Genomic DNA, 14,956 nt, shown 5'->3' on the forward strand with positions numbered 1-14,956 from the left:
AAACCTTTTAGTGATGAAAGCAAGATAATAAAATGTAAAGCATCAGCTACTTTTAGTAAATTGATTAATCTGCTGTTATTTAAGTATTTAGTAAATATTGTCTACACAACTTTTAAAGATAAATAATTATAATTTCACAGAACTCAAAATTTACTTTACTAATGTTCCTCATCAGAACAAAAGAAACGCAAAATCACCCAATCATTTTACAAAATGCAAATTGAGTTGAGCCTGACTGCATGAATGAATCCTGCTCCATTTTCTCGGTCTATTAACAGATCAGTATCTTCATGACTCATTTGTCCAACTATGGGAACGACCGCCTCGGCCTGTACACCTTCAAAAGCCTGGTGATGTTCCTCCAGACGTGGACCAACCTGAAGATGCAGACTCTGCCTCCTATTCAGCTGGCTCACAAGTATTTCAGCCTGTTTCCTTCAGAGAGAGACCCCCTCTGGCAGGTGAATTAAAAAAAAAAAAAAAAAGATACCGGTGACGATCAATTTTAGATTAAATCTTCATCTTGTGTTGCATGAAGATTTGAACTCGCCTTATCCTGTGTTTTTAACATTACTTATTAAGTGTAAAACAGAGGGTTGTTTGTGTGTTTTCGGGGGACTACAGGATCCCTGTGAGGACAAAAGGCACAAGGACATTTGGTCAAAAGAGAAAACGTGTGATCGCTTCCCCAAGCTGCTCATCATCGGGCCTCAGAAAACAGGTGAGATGGTGCTTCAACACCCTCTAGAGGACGAAGGTAGAAACTGTTAAAATGGATGGTTTATCAGTCACATCCAAAGGGAAGAAAACAAGGTGGCTTTAAAGCTAATTATTTGATTATGAGGTTTGTTTGTTTTTTGGATTGCTTTAAGCTCTTTGCATAATGAGCTTCTCCTCACTTTGGGATGTGGTCTGTTTGTTTGTTTTTTCTTCCTGTGTATCCTCATCTTTTGTTTCACATGTTCTCGTTTCAGGAACAACAGCTCTGTACCTGTTTCTCGGCATGCACCCCGACCTGACCAGTAACTACCCCAGTAAGGAGACTTTTGAAGAGATCCAGTTTTTCAATGGACACAACTATCACAGAGGCATTGACTGGTAGGAAATCCTGATACTCTTTATTCCCAACGTGATACTCTGTATGTTGTTTAGAAGCTATATCAGAGGTTTTGTTAAAGTATTTATTAGTTTGATGGTACAGTTTCCAGATATCTCACAACAATATTCTTACTTCAAATATGTCTTTTCGTCGTAATATTACGCACTTGTTTGGAGGCCATAGTAGTTCATGTGCGGTAACATAAATCGAAGCTAAAGGGATTAATTATGTTGCATTTTGCTGCAGTGTGACCTCAACATACACTTAACAACCACATCTGGAATCGTGTTTGGTTCTGTGTCTGTATGTAAGGGAACAGGTGAAGAAAACAAACATTTACATGCATCGCAGCTCTTTCTTTCTCACTATGAGAACATTTGGATTCAAATTATACCGTCATCTTGCAAAACAAAACCACTCTCTGCTCACATCCCTCTCCAAGAGCTGCAGTAACCGCATCCGAGTGTCCTGAAGGTTTAATTGATTTCAACCTGCATTAATGTGAAGCTTCATGCGTCACAGCACCTGAAAAGAATCCAAAACTAAATTTACTAAGCAGCTTGGAAATTTCTGCAAGTGGGCTGCCCAGATAACAACACACTATAACACTCCACAGTGTTTTTTCCTGTGTGCAAGGTGCCAAGCTGTTGTGCATGGTCGATCACCCACACAGCGAACTGACAAATTATCCTTAACTCTGGAACGCAAAACGGACCATATCAAGTAACCGGAGCTGCTTGTAACGCTTTGCATTTTGTGTTAGGTACATGGAGTACTTCCCTCTGCCCTCCAACACCAGTTCAGACTACTACTTTGAGAAGAGTGCCAACTACTTTGACTCTGAGGCGGCAGCTCAGAGGGCTGCGGCGCTCCTGCCCAAAGCCAAGATCATCACCATCCTCATCAACCCGGCAGACAGAGCGTACTCCTGGTACCAGGTCTGTGACCCGTAACCCTTATCTTCACTCCTGCTGAGAACGGTCTTTTGAGTAGGAGCCGCTGTGGTGATTTAACTCGTCTCTTAATGCATCTTGTCCGGCCGCAGCACCAAAGAGCCCATGGTGACCCGGTGGCATTGAAATACTCATTCCATGACGTCATCACTGCGAGCCACGACGCCCCAGTCAAGCTGCGGGTCCTCCAGAATCGCTGTCTGGTGCCGGGCTGGTACGCCATCCACCTGGAGCACTGGCTTAATTTCTACCACTCAAGCCAGGTAGGACGGGGAGGTTTTTTTTTATGCTTGCCAAAACAAAACGGTGCAATCTGTCTTGTAATTTGCCTTGAACCACCCATTTGATGTTTAAAAAGAAGGTCGATTAACTGAACAATGCAAGATTATCTTTAATTGCCTGCTGAATGCTGAACCTCTGAATATTTTTTTTTTTAACACTATAAGATGTTGCTATTTTACAAGTTCCTCACTTCAGTTGACTTTAATTGAAATTGGCTCAAACGTTTGGAAATACTCTGCTGCAACTGCTGCACTGAATTTACAATAACTGTAATCCTAAAACTCTTTTCCAAATAAATATTTAAAACTTTTACCTTGTAACTCACTGCCATCATGCTAGAAAAAGGCAAACCCCAAACCTTCAGATATTTCCTGCTGCTTCGCCACCACATGGGGTTTTTTCCCCATTGTAACACAGCGTTTACATAAACAACTGCTCCTGCTCTGATATTTGGCTCCGCTTGTGTCTCACCCAGCTGTTAGTTTTGGATGGACAGATGCTGAAGACTGAGCCTGCCTCAGTTATGGATAAAATCCAGAAGTTTCTTAGCCTTGCCAACGTTGTCAACTATCACAAGATTTTAGCGTAAGTATCCCCCGTGTCAAACGTCAGTCTCCTTGAATTGTTCTCTGCTGCCTCGCTTCAAAGTAACGTGGAGATTGAATTGTAGCTTCAGTGGTTAGAAGTCATGTTCAAATGCAAATCTGGAATATTTCATTGTTCTCACCCAGAAGGAATCGGTTTTTAGAGTCCACTATTAGTGTTTGGCTTAGTTGTCAGGCTTAACTAACTGAAAATCTACTGTTGAGCTCTTTTTTAAAAAGATTTATTTTGTCTTGCTTGTTGCATTGGTGCTATTGCATTTATAAATCATGTTTTTACTTCCATCCATCTTGTATTTCACTTTATCTAACAAGCATGGTAAACCATGATATCTATTGTGTGCAGGTTTGACCCCAAGAAAGGATTTTGGTGTCAGCTGGTGGAGGGAGGAAAGACAAAGTGTCTGGGAAAGAGTAAAGGACGCAAATACTCTGACATGGATCCTGAGGTATTATCTAACATCTTGGTGTAAAATGTATTTCACTGAGCTTTCACTTTTGTTTCCGAGCTGATCCTTTCTTGCCCACTTATCTCTTTCAGTCCCAGGGGTTCCTCAGGGAATACTATAGAGACCACAACATTGAGCTGTCCAAGCTCCTCTACAGGATGGGTCAGCCACTGCCCAGCTGGCTCCGGGAAGAACTGGTCCACACCAGGTAGCAGCACCCGCAGGTGGACGACCACATCTCCATATCTGAACCACTGCTCTGTCCCGCGCCGCGGGCTCCCTGTCCACGTGGCCCGAAGTATCGAAGATCCCAAATAGTTTCGACACAGACTGGAATATATTGACATTCGAGGATGGGATTTCCTACGAGGACTCGAAACCTGACTGTGATCTTCCACAATAGGACAACAGTGGACGAACCAGAGCAGAGACATATGGATGCCCTAACGGCGTGTCCTGAAGGAGTAACAGGACGATGCAGTCATTCACACCAGGAACCGTCAAGTGTTTGATAATCACATCTCTGTTCTTCTTTAATCAAGCTCCCTTTTCATCACATGAACTTCTTCCCGGAAATCAAAGAAGAAACAAAAAAAAAGGAGTGAATCTTGAGCAGCCGCCTTCTCTTCTTTTTTTTTTTCAGTGCTCGGAGCAGGATGTAAACTCTTACCATGTGAGTCTCCAGCCTTTAGGTGTGCTTGTTTGGAAACCCATTGGCAACACGTATTTCCTTATGAATGCAAAGCAGCCTGATCGACAGCGAGACATCGGGTCAAAGCCTTTGATAGAAATGTTTTGTGGGGTGAACTGACACATGTGGAGTTTTGACTCAGGCTGCATGTTGTAGCCTTACATGATAGGCCTTGGTAGAACCTAGTTATCGCATTTACAAGTGCCAGGGAAGAATGTTCATTAAACTATTACCATGTGGACTTTCGGGGGTTCTTTTAAGTTTGTGTTTTATGTTTTTATTTTCTTTTGATCTTGTTTTAACACTTCTATAATGCTGAAGGCAACGCATTATTGTAGAATGTACCAAAATTAAACATCTTAGCTCCGTTGTTTCCATGTCGGTCGGATGTACGGTGGAGGTATTTATTCTGTTTCGGCTCAGTTGGCGATGATCATCGATGGGTGACGGCAAGATGAAAGTTGAAAGCACAATGTTTTAGGCATTCTTCGAGCAAAGGTGAATTCTGAACATACGGGAAAGCACACTAACAAAAAGGCTCCAATCTGTGAAGAACATCATAAGCTAATATGTAAACTCGGCACTCTGGATGGACGGTTTCACACCGCACACAGAGCAGTGCATTTGAAAATCAGTTTTCGGCATTTGGTCTTTGTCAGAAATGTATAGTTTCTCGTTTTCCTTTGTCATTTCCAAGAGGACTATATTTTGGGAGGAAAAAGCTCTGGGTTCAACAAATCAACAGGTGAAGAAACGAGATTCCGAGTCAGGCCATTTGTGATGGATGTTTGGTTTGTAGTTGGAGCAGTTCCCACTGCAACTCGATGTCAGGCATTGAAAACAAACAGCTGCTCCTACTGCAATAGTTTTGTACAACGTTCCGGTGTAATAACGACGCACACGGTGGCCCATTATCTCTTGACTTTGTACTGTACATAACTCAAAACCCCGGGTAGACCTAAATTATTGAATGTGTTTGGGTTTACACTCTCCCATCAGCTCATTTTCATCATGTGAACTGTCAGTGCTGTACTGAGGGGAGTTTGGATCTTTTCACGGCGCGGAGGTGTTTCGCTAAGATTAGTCCCACTCAAGTCCTCTCACTGCCAACTATTGTACAAAGGTACCGAGTCTCTCCATATAAAGTATTAAGTGATAACACATAACGGCAACGATGGTACTAATCTCCTGGACTGTATGATAAAGATTTGTAATTGTTGTCAATAATTTTTACAGTGTAACTAATATTGTCGGTGCTTTTTAATTTGCAAATAAAACACCACTGTATTTTTCAGTAGTTGGATCTTTTTTCCCCCACTCCTTTTGACTTTGCCTTGTAATAACAAAATGTTTTCTTGCTGTGAGATTAAGATGAAAGATGGGTAAGGCAGAAGTTTTTGGATACCAATTCTTTGTTGTCTGGCTGAAAATGGAACTGCCTTGGTTCACAGGTCAAGTGGAGATGCAGTGTCTCACAACTTATTAACTACAAAATAAAGTTATTATTTCAATGTAAACATGACCAAGTGCCGTACGTAGTAGTGTGTTACTCACTGCAACTTGGATGCAATATTAACCAAGTATGTGTACTTCTCAGCTCAAGTAGATTTTTTTTAAGGCATCTGTACTACATATTAACAGAAATATGTATTTCTTACACTCTTAAAACCAGTTTGTTACTTTCGTCAAACAACTCGGTTACAGTTATCAATACTGCAGGTGCAGAAGTTCAATGAGAGTGATATGTAGTATTTAAATAATTATTTAATGTCAAGACTTCTGTTTTATTTTTTTTTTTAAATCGTAAATTTGTCTCCATTAAGAACATTCAAACTCCTCATTAAGTTCTCCATCAGGACTCAAACTGGTAAAGTCTTTGCTGTGTTATTGCCAACCAGTTAAACCACTCCATCATGCAGCGTACCAAGTAGTTGTAGATTGAAACTTTATGAAGTAATTTGAAGTCTATTTAGAAATTCTACAGAATTTATTTGCAAAAATTGATTTCTTAAGGGTTTTTTTCTGTTGGGATTTGGGGATTATTCACCAATTTGTGTATGGTCTATAAAATTTTAAATGGTTTGGCCCCACAGCCATTATGTGTTTTTATCCACGCTCGCTCGTCAAATTCCATCAGATCCACTAGAATATCCTCCATACGAGACTGTACCATACCATTTCGCCGCACTGTAGCGGGGCAATCTGCTTTTTCTGTAAGAGCCACAAACCAGTGGAATACCTTACCTGACGCCGTAAGGGGCAGTAGCTCTCTCAGAGTCTTCAAATCCAACCTCAAAAATCTGTTAAAAGCTGCTCAGCTCTGCAACCACTAGTTTGGTCCGTAGACTTCTTTTTGTGTGTGTGGGTGTGGGCGTGGGTGGGATGAGGGAGGTGGGGGGAGTTGCACGCAGACGTGTGTAGCCATGTTGTTGTAGTGTTTTATCCCTGTATACTGTTTAATCTGTCTTGTTACTGTGTTGTATTTTTGTGACCTGCCAAGGGACTACAGATGCAAATTAGCTTAAAGCTACAATCTGGTATAGTGCATTAAATGGCAACATTTATGTTTTAACTGTACATTGTCCCTTTTAAATACATTTTATATTCATTCATTCATTCATTTTTTGGGGGGTTTGTTTTGTTTTAACATCTAAGTGGATTTGGGATAGGAAATCTGAAGTATTGTCGTGCGATCACAAAGGGGTTTCTTTTCCCTCTCACCAATTATTCATTTCACTGACAAAAGGATTTATAAAAAGTATACTTTTGATTATAAATAACTGCTTAGATGTGATGTTTCACTATATTTTAAGTAAATGTAGGTAAACTGCGTCTTCGTGTTAATGAGTTTCTTTACAGCGCATTCCCTGTTTTCTGCCTCTGTGAACAGGTGACGGTGGAAATCTGACCAATCACAGTTGTGCCTCAGTTGATCCGTCCCACAGTGTTCTACCTGATTAGCATTTGTTTCTGTACTCCTTCCTCATTCTGAGATTCGTACTTTGTTCTTGAGCGTCTTTTCTTTAGTTTTTGGCTTTAACAAAAGCTGTAAAATGGCCCAGTCTCCCGAAGATGATTCCGTGGCAAGTGAACACCTGGCAGGCAGTGAGGAGAACCTTATTGCCCCTGCAGCACCAAGAGGGGAAGAGAGATTTGCCCCAATGAGGTAATCAAGTATCAATAGAGTACACTTTGCTCCAAAAGTCGAACTTTTTTATTATGTTGAGCAAAGCTGGACCTACTGAACTTTCTCTTTTAAACAACTGAAGAGCCTAATTAAGTATTTCTTATTATCTATGTGTTTTTTTATTATTTAGTTTCACTTTAAGAGCTCAGTTAATATACCAGTAAATACAGTTATGTTAAAATAAACATTTTGGTTTTTTGTATTTCCTTGGACTTGTGTGTGAGATCACTTTTCCGATATAGTTTTTAAAATATGTTTATCAAAAATCTTAATTTGACCACAGTTGGACGGTCGCGCTCTACATAATGCCTGCCTAGTAACAGATGATGCTTCTCTTTTTATTGGTGGATAATAAAAAACAATAGGAATAGGAGTTGCATGGATGCATTTACGTTTAATTTCGCGATTGAAAATGAACTGGTCTGACCCGATAAACACAAACAAATCTATTCACTTGCTGTACTTGCGTGCAAAGGAATTTCATAGTTGATGTTTCACATTTGATTATATCAATACTGCTACAAAATGTGAGTTAAATGTCAGATGGGGCGTATTTGGGCGTAAAGTCAGTTTACATGTGGCTATTATTTGAAACTGTGCCACATCTTAAGGCAGGGCATGCACTTCCTGGTAAAGCAAAGGAAGGACTCTTCCTGGTAACTAGTGACACTTGCCTGCTATTGGTTACTGCAGATACAACTAGGTACACACATTACAGTCTGAGCCTATAATGTATTTCAGAAAGCATCCTCTTAATACAACAGTTGAAAAAGAAAGAACACAACAACACTTGAAGTCATAATTTCTGTGGTTTTCATAGATAAAGTATTAAAGGCGCTAAAGCAGAGTTATCTGATGGTGTTTTTCCACATGAGGGTGACTGTGCCAGCTTGTTTGATCTCGATTCCATTCTGTTTGTAACTCTCTCCCTCTCCACACATTTTGTCTCAACTATTCTCATGTAAAATTGCTTTAAATAAACAACATAATTGATAAACGGTGGAAGAACAAAATCTATAATTCACTTGATTACTCACAGCCTGCTACCTACAGTATATAACAGATGTTCAAAATGTTTTTATTGAATTGTGGCTTTTGAAATTTGATCCATTAACTAAGCTCTTCATGCAGCTGGGGGGAAAGAAATTATGCGAAAGCTCCTGTTTACAGCGTTGACATTGAAAGAAACAGAAAAAACACATTTTTTTCACTCTACATTTACATCCACTGTACAGCTACTGCTTTCTCCCCCATTAACATATCAAGAAGTCCTAATATCTGTGTTTGTGAGCTGCATAGATACAAACAGCAAGTCTTTTTCTTTCAGCGCACATAGACACACTGCATTGCTACCTGGGTGGTTGTTTCATACTTTTTAATAAAAAAAAAATATATATTTTTCACAGGGGCTCCAACAGCCGAGCGCTGAAGATTGCAGGCCTGACGACCTTGGTGTGTCTCCTCGTGTCCAGCCAGATCTTCGCTGGCTACATGCTGTTGGATCAGAAGGAGAAGGTTAATAGACTACAGAAGACTTCAGAAAGATTGAGCCGAGATTTTCTCCGCTCTCCCCAAGGTAAAAGGAGGGAGGCGAGAGGAGAAATAATCCGTATAAATATCCTTTCTGTTTGAATTGTATTTTGTGACTCATATAAAAAAATCAAACCTGCGACACAAAAGTCTGTGATCAAGAAGAAAAATGAAGTGTCAATTGCAGGCTCATGGACAGAGGAAATCTTAAGCACAATGCTTTTATTTTTTGATAATTGTGTGGACAGAATATGTGTCAGTTTTCTGTTTTTTTCTCAGAAAAAAACTTAATAAACCAATCTCCGTGTCACAAAATGTCCAACATGTATGGATGATACAGTTTTTAAAAAGCTGAAAAATACAACAAAGTGATTAAATAAAAACAAAAGTCGGTCAGATAAGACTGACTCATACTGGTGATGGGTGAGAAAGGGTTATTATTTTACTGATCCTAAATTTAAAAAAAATCTTTTCTTCTTTGAGAAAATATCAGACATCCACTTTCTGGTAGAGTTGCTGCAGATTTCCACTGCTCGTTTTGAGAATCAGTGTCGTTTTGAAGGGTGTGACTTTTTTTCTTCTTCTCATGCACTCTAAATGCACAGCCGCAATAAAACACAGCAACACACGAGACAGCCATGACACCATGCACAGGTCCAGAAAACGCACAAACATTATTCTGTTTGTTTATATATTTATTTATTTGTTGCTTTCTATTTTTTAGCTAAAGCGCCAATGAAGTTGCAGATGCCAATGAACAGTCTGCTCATGGATTTCAGTACCAATACGGATGCCGTCGCCAACACACCGCCGCAGACTGTAAGATTAGGCCGAAATCACAACCACACACCTGTGTAAAAATGTGAAAATCTGCAAATTCTTTCACCCATAACATCTACATTTAAATATAACTGTTGGGTTTCTTCATATTCTTTCTCCTAGAAACAGCAGGACATTGCGGTTGCCAGTACGAAGAAACAGCTGATGGACGCCATGCCGGTATGATGTTTGCTCTTCACACTATATTGTCTATTAACTGTTGTCACTAAGCTCCTGACGTGTTTTGAACAGGACTTGAATCTGCCACGGTTCAACGAGTCTTTCTTGGCCAACCTTCAGTGTCTGAAGCAGCACATGAATGGAACTGAGTGGAAGGTGGGGAGTAATACTAAAACGGTCTTATGATGAATACAGCTAAAGGAGACATTAATAGGGCTAAAAGTTGTTACGCCGTGCTCTTCTCAGAGCTTTGAGACGTGGATGCGTTACCTGCTGGTCCCCCAAAGGTCCCAGGAGAAGCCTCCGACTCCCCCGTCTCAGACAGACTGCAAGTCTCTCTTTGCTTTTTAGTATTTAGTTAACATGCTTTTTTATATATATATATATATAGTTTAATATCCTGATTCTCTTCATTGGTTTAGTTCCTGTGATCAAGACCAAATGTCAGATTGAGGCAACAGGCAGCAGCAGCAAGTTTGGCTCCTTCAAGCCCCGGTGTGACGAGCACGGTGCCTACCACCCCATGCAGTGCTGGCACTCCACCGGCTACTGCTGGTGTGTGGATGAGACTGGAGCCACCATCAAGGACACCGCCTCACGTCTAAAGCCCGACTGTGAAGGTAAAAGGACACGGACAGGATTATTTCGTCAAGCTGTCAAGAATGATGCCGAACTGGGCTCCCTCAAATCATCTGTTTCATTTTCCCCTCAGCTCTTCGCGGCACAGCCACATCTGAGGCGGTGACGAAACCCTTCATCAATGACGGTGAGTGCCAGCGATAAGGTGCCTTTAGGGTATTGATTACTGTTCTATTCAATAATAATGCAATACCGTCTTTATTAACTTCACATATAAACTTTGTTCATGTACAACATTGACTACAATACTATTTTTTTTCCCCCTACAGATTATTAAACCAGATGAAGACAAGTCTGAAGCAAGATGTTGATTTTCATCATGCAAGCTTAGCAAATGTCAGAAATTTAGTATTTTAAAGTTGATGCTTACCTGCATATATATCCTGAATCCTTCTATTGATATCTATCATTTTGCTGGTGGTTTGGAATAAAATCTGTAATAGCCTATATAGTATATATTCTTAATTAGTCTGATTTGGCATGTATCAATACAATCTGAATTACCTACATTTACCCATGTACATTTTTCATAAGGTATGCTTAAAAGGCCGGTTCACCTGGGCAGCATTTACAGTTTTATGATCCAGGCTTTGAGTAAAGACTTAATCACATATTATGTCACATTCACATCAAAGGAAGAAGTGACTGTTTGCTTATAAAATCTGAATAGTTTTTCTTGTAATGCTGTCTGCGCTTGTCAACAAGATATCATGTAATTGCTGAAGCTATAATAAACTGGATGAACCTGATTTGATTTGGCGACATCATTAAAGGATGCATGTTTCGGGATCATCGACAACATGTAAGTATATCTGTAATCCGACTTAAACGTGACAATATCATACTTGGGTTTATGGCTGAGCCCAGATGATGATGCGGTGAAAGTGGGTAAAAATGAAGGTTTTAATATTATTACTTATTGTTATTTAGCGTTGACCTGCTCACACTGTCTTTGGCTTGAGTGAAAGCAGAATCAGTATTTTAATCGTAAAACTACACTGAACTATAAAACTCAACTGGAGTAAGCGCTTTATTTATTTATTTTTTTACATATTTGATTTGAAGCGTTTATTTTGGACACGTGGGAATGGCAACAAACAAAAACATATGAGTTGGGGGAGAAAAAATGGACAGGTTTTAGAGTAGCCCTATAGACCCTATATACTAATCCCTCTTTGTTTCATAACTAAGTCTAAAGCTGATTTTCAAAGCATTTTCAGACCTTTAAAAAGATTTCTTTAAGAGTGAACATATAAAACCAGCCACATAAGGCCTCAAATCTGAAGGATGAATATTTTCAGGCCTTCGGTCTATTATATAACATTTTCTTCTCTGGATTTGATATTTTGGTTGTGCTGCAGCCTTACTTCTTTATGATTGGACGTCCTCCTGGTCTTTCATTGGCCCTTCAGCAGCAGCCATTTCACCTCACTGTCTTACTTACAAAGTCCACCCGTATCCAGGCTTTGGGTCTTTTCAGCGCCCTGGGCCAGCGTGGATAGCCAGCGTGGATGGCGGGTCCCCTCTCAGTGTAGCCATCATCTTAATGCACCAGCCAGGCACGACATTAGTATGAGTCACAGCAGGAAGCTCCAATAATGAATTCATCTTTTGAATCATGTGAAGATGAGCAGTTTGACAAAACCTCATCTTTGCTGTTCAGTGTTATTTTGTTCAAAACAACCCAGTTTGAGTACAAAGTATCTCAGAACCCTTGATGAAAATGCTATAATTTGGCCTAATTATCAACTGTTTACTGAGACATAATGATTAGCCATGGCAGGGTATGAAAAGTTACTAAATAGTCATACTTCCACTGAGTTATTAACTGCCTTTAAAGTAGTAGAGCTACTTTACTGGTTACTTTTACAAAAAACAACTGATTATTTGTGAAATTTACTTATTTGTTATTTTTATTTCTCATTCTTATTTAGGAAGGGTTATTAGTGGACAAATTGGCTGAAGTTAGATTAAGTCAGGTGGTGAATTGCACAACTTATTTTGGTCTGTTTGAGCTCATCTGTCATTATTAATGTAATATTTTCAACCACAATTGTGAATTGCCCTGTGTTTGGATGGTACTCCATAAATAAATCTGCCTTGCTACAAATTAACACTCTTAACTTGAGCTGTATCTGCATAGTGTCACTATAATTGATAATTGCTATTATTTGAAGACAATTATACATAAAATGCATGAAAATCATATTTGCTATATCAACATCATCTCCTACTGTTATATATATAAATATGATATTGCGATATTTATTTTGTTACATAAATATTATAAGGGTTTTATTATAAGGCTCCATAACCGGACAGAAATCTGATCCCTGATCACAGACACCAGTGAAAGCAGGTTCTTACTGATTAATAATTTAAACCTATGTAATGAAAATCCAGGTGAGGCGGTGGCTTTATTCCACATACGCACAGGATGGCCTCTGTGGACATGGAAGCAGTTGTAAGAGTATATACTCTTTACTACATTAGTATATTCACATACGGCTGCACCGTTGGTGAATAACGTTTCTAGATTTTCAAAACCTCTCTCACTGTTTCTGCAGATACACGAGGAAGCAGAGCCAGTGAGAGTGGGAGTTGTGCTTACGACAAATCCAGGTAAAGTGAGGACAAATAGCTGTGAATTTGCCATGCAGTCATGAGGGAATTTTATCGAAATATCTCTCCAATACGCAGAGTATAAAGGCTGTGTAGTTATTCGTGACGGAGGCTGTGGAGTTGACTACAAATCAGCAGAGGAAGAGGTAAGCAGTTTCAGTTTAATGCACTGCATACAGCATTTATTTATTTGTTCTGTGGAGACTCTGCTTAAATGTGGATTTCTTTCATTTCACTCAGGCAATAAAATCCTTCTCATTTGACCAAGTTGTTGCTGTTGATGACATAGAGGTAAACAACCCCTCTGAATTTCCTCTATGTGCAGGTTCTTTTTTTTAAATATATTTTACAAGCCTTTTAACATCAGTTCTCTATAATGTGATGTCTGGAAACTAAAGTCTTGATATGAATCTTCAGAGTTTTCACTGTGGGCTCCTGCAGCCGCTCGCTGAGTCCATTTCCAGTGGGTATAGTGGAGCTTTGCTGATATCTGGGGCCTCCACGGAGACAGTTAGATCATTGATTGACCAGCGGATCATTACACAGGTGGAGTGGAAACAGTTTACACTTGAAATTGGATTGTGTTTTTCTTTCTTGCTCAATCTCACTTTGTACTTTGTGTTTTAGTTTTTAGCAAATCTGTTTAGTTGTATGGTGGAGCAAATAAAACAGGACTTGTTCATCTCCGTGTCATTTGTTCAGGTTTGTCTTCTCGTTAATAGTAAAAACATAGAAAATATGACTTAGGGTGATGCTTTGGCTCAAAACTAATCCCAATCAATGTCAGTTTTATCCAGATGGCAGCCCAGTGGACCTCCTCAACCTCAACAAACAGACTCTACAACTGATGACACATCCAGTCCTTGGAAAGTATGCTTACAAATTGATTACCTATCTTTTTTTTTGTTGTTTTAATCAACAATACATTTAAAAGTCATCCCTCATGCTTATTGTGAAAGCTAGCTAAATAATTGGTCTTTGTCTTTTCATCTTAGTTTTGTCGAGGGTTTGTGTGAAGCGTGTGTGAGCTCTGCAGAAGAAGCCTTGAGTCTGTATAGAACATGCAGGGAGACTATGAAGACCAATGGAGGCTCCATTTTCAGCCGGTAGGTCGAAATAAAGCGCAGGTCAGAAGAACTCTGTGTATACTCTGTGGAGTTGGTTCATTTCAACGCAAAGGCAGAGATATGTCTTTCTTTGGCCAGATTTGTCGGACGTTTAAAATGAGATTCTACTGCATGTCGTTCAGCTTTAAATCTCCTGAAACTTAAGAACGTGTTTATTGTGGGGGTGCGCGCGTGTTCACAGATGCAGTTCCTTATTCTCAGTGTTTCTGGAGTGGAAACTTAATCCAGGGGCGTTGGACTCGGATGTCTGCCGCAGCAGATTGCAGCTGTTCAACCTGGCAGGAGGAGCCACCAGGACAGACCTCAGAGGGTCAGTCACATGGGGAACCTGGAAATGACTCCCATGCAGCACTGCTCTCACTGAGGCTGCATACTTAACTTCTTCATGTTGAGGGAATTGTCCTTCTGTCATCAATTTACAACTCTCGTTTGGTCCAAAAACTGACTCTTTTACAATGGAAGTCATGCTTCTAGATTAGATTAACCTAAATTTCCCATACATTTAATTTGTCTGTGTGTGATTGTCTATCTGTGTGTGCAGTGGCCTCGCAACCTGCAAATTTCTGCTCCAACTCAGCACAATTCTAAAATGGATGAATGAGAAAAAGACAAACCACTAGAGAGTTCCATGACCTCACAAAGTATGAAAACTCCAACAGTCAAATTTACTGTTACCACAATCTTGAAAGTGCAGATAATTTTATTTCATACTGAAATGCATATTTTTCTTAGGTTTTCACACTAAAATAAAGAGGACAAATATTTGACAATGTTGT

General features: G+C 39.7%; 2 protein-coding genes across 4 annotated transcripts in view; both read left to right on the forward strand.

The window, feature by feature from the left end:
• Nucleotides 1-5,370, forward strand: part of ndst1b (N-deacetylase/N-sulfotransferase (heparan glucosaminyl) 1b) — a 44,463-nt gene extending 39,093 nt beyond the window's left edge. For all 3 annotated transcript variants that reach the window (XM_080501830.1, XM_080501831.1, XM_080501829.1), the window contains 8 exons: nucleotides 279-461; nucleotides 625-721; nucleotides 975-1,098; nucleotides 1,863-2,037; nucleotides 2,145-2,315; nucleotides 2,810-2,919; nucleotides 3,283-3,385; nucleotides 3,478-5,370. In XM_080501830.1, coding sequence (XP_080357956.1) covers nucleotides 279-461; nucleotides 625-721; nucleotides 975-1,098; nucleotides 1,863-2,037; nucleotides 2,145-2,315; nucleotides 2,810-2,919; nucleotides 3,283-3,385; nucleotides 3,478-3,597 — 1,083 coding nt within the window. In that variant the 3' untranslated portion in view covers nucleotides 3,598-5,370. The remainder of the gene's footprint in view (nucleotides 1-278; nucleotides 462-624; nucleotides 722-974; nucleotides 1,099-1,862; nucleotides 2,038-2,144; nucleotides 2,316-2,809; nucleotides 2,920-3,282; nucleotides 3,386-3,477) is intronic.
• Nucleotides 5,371-7,071: 1,701 nt separating this feature from the next.
• On the forward strand, nucleotides 7,072-11,180 carry LOC308134931 (H-2 class II histocompatibility antigen gamma chain-like). Its single transcript, XM_080502780.1, has 9 exons — nucleotides 7,072-7,242; nucleotides 8,670-8,839; nucleotides 9,518-9,612; nucleotides 9,736-9,792; nucleotides 9,865-9,948; nucleotides 10,039-10,120; nucleotides 10,215-10,412; nucleotides 10,505-10,558; nucleotides 10,701-11,180. The coding sequence occupies exons 1-9, from the start codon at nucleotides 7,130-7,132 to the stop codon at nucleotides 10,706-10,708; spliced, it is 861 nt and encodes a 286-aa protein (XP_080358906.1). The 5' UTR covers nucleotides 7,072-7,129; the 3' UTR covers nucleotides 10,709-11,180.
• The last annotated feature ends 3,776 nt before the right edge of the window (nucleotides 11,181-14,956 follow it).

The sequence above is a fragment of the Blennius ocellaris genome, assembly GCF_963422515.1.
Source record: "Blennius ocellaris genome assembly, chromosome: 9".
Taxonomy (NCBI): Eukaryota; Metazoa; Chordata; class Actinopteri; order Blenniiformes; family Blenniidae; genus Blennius; species Blennius ocellaris.

Excerpts from the sequence above, each read along its gene's own strand:
- LOC308134931 (XM_080502780.1), top strand. The coding sequence starts at position 7,130 with ATGGCCCAGTCTCCCGAAGATGATTCCGTGGCAAGTGAACACCTGGCA. Across the intron at positions 9,793-9,864 it reads AGCTGATGGACGCCATGCCG|GACTTGAATCTGCCACGGTT; the intron begins GTATGATGTTTG and ends TGTTTTGAACAG. Across the intron at positions 9,949-10,038 it reads TGAATGGAACTGAGTGGAAG|AGCTTTGAGACGTGGATGCG; the intron begins GTGGGGAGTAAT and ends TGCTCTTCTCAG.